The 7534-nt window shown below is 44.7% G+C and overlaps 1 protein-coding gene across 2 annotated transcripts in view; it reads right to left on the bottom strand.

The window, feature by feature from the left end:
• Nucleotides 1–484: 484 nt before the first annotated feature.
• The window catches only part of TBC1D30 (TBC1 domain family member 30), a 105816-nt gene continuing 98766 nt past the window's right edge, over nt 485–7534 (bottom strand). The window contains exon 13 of one of the 2 annotated variants that reach the window (XM_023225100.2): nt 485–4120. In XM_023225100.2, coding sequence (XP_023080868.1) covers nt 3333–4120 — 788 coding nt within the window. In that variant the 3' untranslated portion in view covers nt 485–3332. The remainder of the gene's footprint in view (nt 4121–7534) is intronic. The other variant, XM_023225101.2, reaches the window with a different exon arrangement.

The following is a 7534-nucleotide window of genomic DNA, read 5'->3' as shown; positions in this document are numbered from 1 at the left end:
CAATTCTCTAAAACCTGCTACTTTTCTAATTAGGAAAAACAATATATTTTAAATGCTGCCTCAAATGCTGTAGGCAGCAAAGAAAGTGGCTCAGAAACGCTGTAAAGAGAGATTTTATATGGGGAGACGGTAGCAACTATACATCTATTCATACAGAATCCTTAATGCCATGCAGCTAAACTGTATTCTTATTGTTCATTTTATTAAGACAAAAATAAATGGTAGATCTAAAGGTTAATTTTAGGTAAACTCTCTTAGGTAAACTCTGTGCTTACTCATATTCAGGAACCAGCTATTCTGCAAATTCTGAGCAGGTCACAGGCCACCCTGCAACCCAGTGATTAGACTGGGGAAGATGGAGCTTATCGGGCTGTTTCCCTGGTTCATGTGACCAAGTGGGGTCTGGGGTTGGGGGTGAAGGAAGAAGGGAGAAGGGGCGGTCACAACGGTGTTCCATGCATGCACTCAGACAATGGCACAACAGTTACAACAATGAGAATCTTTATGCATACAACTTTGTGATCAATACAATCCTTCAGAACAAGAGACAAACAAAGGAATACAATGTCCCAAACCGTTGCAGTCCATAGGCTGACATTGCTAACTAGATTTAGATCATCTGGAGGCTTTTGTAAGAGGAACTGAGGTGCAGAGGCATCAAAATGAGTTGATTCCCAGCAAAAGTGCTAAGAGGCTACAGACATATCTAAAAATCAAGAAACCACTACTTGTTAAGTACTTCTGGTGTTTGCATACAGTGTCCAATACATAGGGAAGAGAGCAAGTCCATACTGGTCTTTGTACATGCTGTGTGGTAGAGGCTACTGCAGGTTTCTTTATTTTCTAAAGTAGGCAAGGCTCATTAACTGACCAATTCACATTGTGATTACTTGGTACAATGCATGCATGTTATTGGTACACAGAGTGCTTTAACAGGAATCTGCTGGATTTTAAAAAATCTGACAAGGCCATTTTTGTCTCAGAGGACTATTATTATCCTTTCAGTTATTCATTCATTCAACAGATACATATCCCAAACTGTGTGTTATCTCATCCATCCCCTTCTCAGGAAGACTAACCCTGGAAACAGGTGAGAGGAGAGTGTTCACAGGGCACAGCATGTGTTGTTGATACTGTTTGTGGACAGCAATGGTGCAATCCCAAGGACTTGAATAAGTGGCCTCTACCTCATTAACCAACTCCTTGAACCCAGACCATCAGGGAGCTAGTGAGCTGATTCAAGAGAGGAAAGAACAATTCTCCATTCAAGTCAGACATCCCTCAAGGGGAACATGACTATTCTGACTCATTTGGGAAGGGGCAAAGAAAAGGATATGAGGTGGAATCAGTCTTATCTGTAAAGTTTAGCTGATAGAAGAAAATGGTGTCATTTGCTTAACTTTGGAAAATGCAGTGGGTCTCTGGGCCCTGAGGGTGGTATGCAAAATAAGCCCATCTCTCCACCTACACCCTTCCCAAAAAGCAGGCTGTGGGCATGGCTGCTTTTTAAGAAGCTGGATGCTAACTTCAGATGGCACAGAATTCAAGACCAAAACTGTAATAACTTCTTAGTCATATTTTCCATCTTCAGTTCCTTTGGGGGTAAAAATACCACGAAGAGGATAAAATAGCTTTTCTCACGGTATAGGTCATTGTGTGTTTTCTGTTCAAAAAAAGCCCACACAACCACATTCTCTATTAAAAAAATTAGTACCTCTCATAGTAAAAGCCTGCTCTACAATTACAGTTTTCGTTTCAGAATTAACAATCCATTCGCTCAAATCAATATTGGCTGCATCAACAATATTCCTGAAAGTATTGCCAATAGTCTTCCAGAGACAAACATGAAGGCTGAGTCTATTCCTCTAATGATGGCAGGGAGAAGGGATTGAGGAGTGAGCCTTTTGCTCAGCCAAATAACAGGTGCATGAAGCATTCTTAAGATGAACTCCCTGTTCAGGATAAGGAAGTCAGAGCTGGTTTTGTAAAACGCCATCAAGGGACTCTGTACCATCTGGAGACAGGTCCTTTGAGTCAGGAGGGATTTTAGTGAATGGCTTCCCAGTCTTGGTTTTTACAAGCTATGTAGCCAATGCATCTGTGTACAAAGAGCATTAAACCCGCCTATTGCACTGAAGGAAATGTGGCTAAGTCACTTGGAATACCGGGAGTACTGACCTTGAGTAACTGAAGTGCTACTTCACCTCTGTGTGGCTCAGAGTTCCCATCTGCATAGTGGAGACAAGAGGTGCTATCCCTGACCCGCTGGGTGAGAGAGAGCTAGAAAGGGCAGGAGTGAGAGGGAGCTAGAAAGCACTGGGGCCTTCTCCAGAGAAAGGCAGTGTTCAAGTAACAAAGTACTCAACAAAGGACTCCAATCAAAAAGCACAAAATTCAAGTAACAGAGTCACAGGTGCTGTGTTCTGGCTTCTGAACAGAGGCCTTGTGCGTCTGCAGTCGAGAGCTGGTGGGTTAGTGAGCTGTGTGGTAGGGGATGCAGGCGAGGCTCTGTGTGGAGCCCATCAAGTCATCCGTACCACTGAGGATGAAAGCGCTCCTCAAGAGGAGAACACAAACCTCAGGAAAAGCTCAGTGGCGCGAGCAAGCTGTCCGGAGCAACTGCTTAAAGCATATGCCAAGTGTGTCCTGTGCATAAGATCTTCAGCTGGGTTATCGACCGAAATTTCAAGAGATAAAAGGTTTTCTTCATTTTGCAGGTAGAAATAGACAGTTAAAGAAAGGCTGTCTAGATTTTTCTCCTATGATTTAGCATAAGAATTTAAAAAAAAAAAAATTGAGACTGGTACTGTAGGAAATCTCACAGGACACAATCCCCTCCGTAAACCATGAAAAGGAAAATCAGGAAGTTTTTTGTAACAAAGAAACTTACTTTCTTTTTACAGTTTCTGTCCTAGCAAGCTGGTATGTGCATGCTTGAATATTAGTAATACCCAGAGAACTAGAAGGTTTGGGGGCACTGTAACAGGGACTCTGAAGGCCCCCAGAACAGAAGGATGGACGAGAGTTAACGGTCTAGATATATAGTCTTTTTTAAATAGCTCACAATGAAAAATTGGGAAAATTTCACACTATAAAACCACAATATTTATTTTGCCACAAGAATCCACTTCATCAGTTAGCAAGTAGATGGGAAAACAGCCCTGTTTCTAACTTCTATTATAAAACTTCCAGTTCCCATTTTTTATGGGCTGTTGCTCATCCCTGAACCTACTCATTTTCACTGGACAAATAAAACTCTTTTAGAGCCATTCAGCTGCAACCCTTATACTACTGTGAAAAGGTGAGTTCAGATACAACGTTTCGGGGAGACATCATCGTTTCTTAGTGCCACTGTTTCCAATGCCGGGTTTGCTGAAGCTCCTGCTCATTTGAGGAAAGTGCACAGTCGGGGTTCTTTCTGTAGGGCCATATAATCCCAAGTTCCTGGCAGTAGCAGATTTCCGTAGGGGCTTGACGCTGGGGAAAGGGCTAAAGATGGGGGTTTTTGAGTTGCTGCCTTGGGGAGGTTTGCTGGTGGCTTTGTTTTCTTCAGGTGCACTGGGCGGTTCTGGGCAGTGCCGCTGGCAGGGTGGGTGCACCCTGGGCTCAGTTTCAGCTGCGGCATCCCTCTGGTTCAGTTCCAGGGCCCCCAACTTCACCTGAACCGCAGACACATCCACATCAGCATCTCCGAACACCGGCTCCGGAGACTGCCCCTCAATCGTCCTCCCGGTACTGCCTTCGGGGCTGCTGCCTTCTCTTCCAACTGTCGCTGTACAACTAGAGGGGAACGCCTCTGCTGCCCCCAGCCCGTTGGTCTTGCTGGCCTCGTTCTGCTCGTCTATCAGCCCTACGGTGTCCCCACAGCCCGGATGACTCTTGGTCCTTGGCATGTTCTTTTTGTGGACTCGGATGTGAGTTCGCCACGGGGAGTTGAGCTTTGTCTTAAGGTCTTCGTAGGGGACAGGAGACATTTTCCCTCCTGTGTGACCAGGAATGTGGATGACAGCATTCTTGGCAGCTCTGTTAGTCATTTTCATCTTCTTTCCTAAAAGAAGGTGGTTTATAACTGGAGAACTGTTTACCTGAGACGGGAGAATGCTGGTCACTGGCCCTTTGTCTGAAAGAAATGTTGAAAGGTAGTATGAAGTGCATCACAGAGAAACACATCCATCATGGAACAGAAATCACATGGAGGTCCTCCCAGCCTGGCCCATCACATCCCTTCCTACATATTCCCCAGGGAGGGGCACAGGCATGTGACTGAAGACAGCAGAAACCGAATTCAACCCAAGAGCCTGGAATACCAGTGTTCTCTTCTTTAAAGAAGAAGGGACCACAGGGTGATGATACAAAAAGGAACATCTGACCCCTCATTCCTAATTAGGGCCTGGACCCCCTAATTTTTTTTTACAGAGAGCTCTTGTCTCTGAGTAGCAACTTCAGAGGTACTGTACCTAGAAAAATCTTTGCAGATTTAAAAAAATAATAATACAACAAACACTATGACCATATGGATTATCATCTGTCAGCCTCTGAGAGGTAGGAAAAGAACACACTGCATATTATGAAGTGAGATCCAGCAGAATGACAGAAGTGATAAAAAGGTAGTGAGAATGCAGTGAAATCACAGCTATCCAGCATCTAGCCCTAGAGATGAAAAACCACTCCTGTGTCCTCAATGGACTTTGAAAGCCAATTGAAAACTGAAAAGCACCAAAAGCTTTGTCCTCAGCTAGGTGCCGCGGTTCATGCCTGTAATTCCCAGCACTTTGGGAGGCCAAGACAAGGAGTTCGAGACCAGCCTGCCCAACATGGTGAAACCCTGTCTCTACTAAAAATACAAAAATTAGCCAGGTGCGGTGGTGCGCACCTGTAGGCCCAGCTACTTGGGAGGCTGAGGCAGTAGACTGCTTGAACCCGGGAGGTGAAGGTTGCAGTGAGCCGACATTGCGCCACTGCATTCCAGCTGGGTAATACAGCAAGACTCCTTCTCAAAACAAACAAACAAACAAAAAAGCTTTGTTCTCCTAGAAGGCACTGTCAATGGCATTATCGTTGACCTCCTGTGGCTATGACCAGGCTCCTATTTCCAATGCAGCATTCAACACACATGGTCCCAGGATGGCAGCTGCAGACAGAAGTTGTAGGGAGAAAGCCTCTCCCTCTGTGTGTGAGTTTCCTTCCTCCTTGATGTCCAGGTCATCTGGCTGAACTAACTTCCACCCTTCTCTACTGTTGTCATTTACCACTGGTCATACCCCAATATCAACTGAAAATGTTGATAACTGTCTCCTCTTCACCACATTCCTGCCACCTCACCAATTATTTGACTGTCACTGTGACTGGCCCTCCATTACATTCTCATAGTTCCTCAGCCTCCCCAGTTCCATCCTAAACCTTATCACCCAGCTCCACCTTATGTGAAAATATTTAATTCTAATACTCCTCACTTTGGCTCTTCCAGCTCTCAGGCTCTCAGTCTAACTATATGTGGCTCTTCCAGCTCTCAGGCTCTCAGTCTAACTATATGTGGTAATGAACCACAGAGACTTCTGGCTCCTTGTTCCTCAGGCTCCTCATAACCCCTCATGTGCCTTCGGCTCACTAACACCCCTACCCTGCCAGATGCTTGGCTGACTGCTTAGATCACTGCCTCATAGGCATCCCTGTCTCTTTGTCACACATTGCTAGTAAAGCCCCAACCTGGGATCCATAATCCACATTCTCTTTTCTGAAACTGAGCCCTTCAAATTCATGACCTCTCATTTCACTGGGTCCTTAATACCAAACAATCTTTTCATTTCCCTGTCTCACTCCTTTCAATGACCTAACTAAATCTTCATTACTTTCTTTAACCTCTCATTTACTCCCAACCTCCACCTTATTCCCACCAAACAGCTTTCCCCCAATTTCTCCATGAAAACAAAAGCTATCAAGTCTGAAAGGCCTCTATTTCCCATCCTCCCTAACCTCGGAAGCTGATACCTCAACCGCCATCCTCACCACCTTCCATTAAGTCTCAGAAGCTAAGGTCTTTTTGCCTCTAGTTCAAGTTCAGTCTCTCCCCCTGTGCTGCTAATCCTATCGTATACCATCTCATCTAAAACCATGCTGCTCAAACCATGGTCCCTGATATGGTTTGGCTGTGTCCCCACCCAAATCTCATCTTGTAGCTCCCATAATTCTCATGTGTTATAGGAGGGACCCAGTAAGAGACAACTGAATCATGGGGGTGGGTTTTCCCATGCTGTTCTCGTGATAGTGACTAAGTCTCACAAGATCTGATGATTTCAAAAATGGGAGTTTCCCTGCACAAGTTCTCTTTGCCTGCTGCCATTCACATAAGATGTGACTTGTTCCTCCTTACCTTCCACCATGATTGTGAGGCCGCCCCAGCCATGTGAAACTGTAAGTCCATTAAGCCTCTTATAAATTGCCCAGTCTCAAGTATGTCTCTTTGCAATGTGAAAACAGACTAATACAGTCCCCAAGCAGCAGCACCAGCAATGCCTACGGGCTTGTTAGAAACATATAATTTCAGCTCCATTCCAAACCTACTGAAACAGAGTCTATATTTTAGCAGATCCCCAAATGATCTGTATGCACACTAAATTTCGAGAACCAATGCTCTAGAGATTTGCCTTTGAGCGGCAATCTTTCCCTTAAAGATAACCACATCAACCATGATCTAGAGAAAGGGTCAGCAAACTTTTCCTGTAAAGGACCAGACTGTAAATATTTTAGCTACTGTAGTGTGAAAGGAGCCTTAGACAACCTGTAAAAAAACGGGCATGTCTGTGTTCCAATAAAACTGTATTTACAGGCTGGGTGCAGTGGCCCACTCCTGTAATCCCAGCACTTTGGGAGGCCAAGGTGGGCAGATCACCTGAGGTCAGAAGTTCAAGATCAGCCTGGCCAACATGGTGAAACCCCGTCTCTACTAAAAATACAAAAATTAGCCGGGCGTGGTGGTGCATGCCTGTAATCCCAGCTACTTGGGAGGCTGAGGCACAAGAATTGCTTGAACCTGGGAAGTGGAGGTTACAGTGAGCTGAGATTGCACCACTGCACTCCAGCCTGAATGACAGAGTAAGACTCCATCTCAAAAAACCAAACAAACAAACAAAAAAAACTGTACTTACAAAAACAGGTAGTGAGCAGGATTTGGCCTATAGATCACAGCTTGCTGATCCCTGATGAGGGTACAAGCCACTGGGTCAATTTAGCACCCTGGGCAATTGTTTACCATCACATCCAAAGACTTGTACAGTGTAGTTAAAAAGGGACTGTACAAAGATTCAGAACACCTGTGTTCTAGCCCTGGCCTGACCACTCACTATAGCTATATAACCCTGGACACTTGCTAAGCCTTCCTGAATCACCATTTCCACACCATTTGGAAGAAGATGAGACTATCTGTCCTTGCCTTCCTCATAGATTTGTTTTAAGGACAAAATTAGGAAATGTATGTGCCAATGTTTTTGAAACTTAAAGTGAAATTGTTCATTAAAGATTCAGGATAAAGTGAGAA

This window comes from Piliocolobus tephrosceles, chromosome 10 (genome assembly GCF_002776525.5).
Source record: "Piliocolobus tephrosceles isolate RC106 chromosome 10, ASM277652v3, whole genome shotgun sequence".
Classification (NCBI taxonomy): Eukaryota; Metazoa; Chordata; class Mammalia; order Primates; family Cercopithecidae; genus Piliocolobus; species Piliocolobus tephrosceles.
This window is presented reverse-complemented; position numbering and strand designations above follow the sequence as displayed.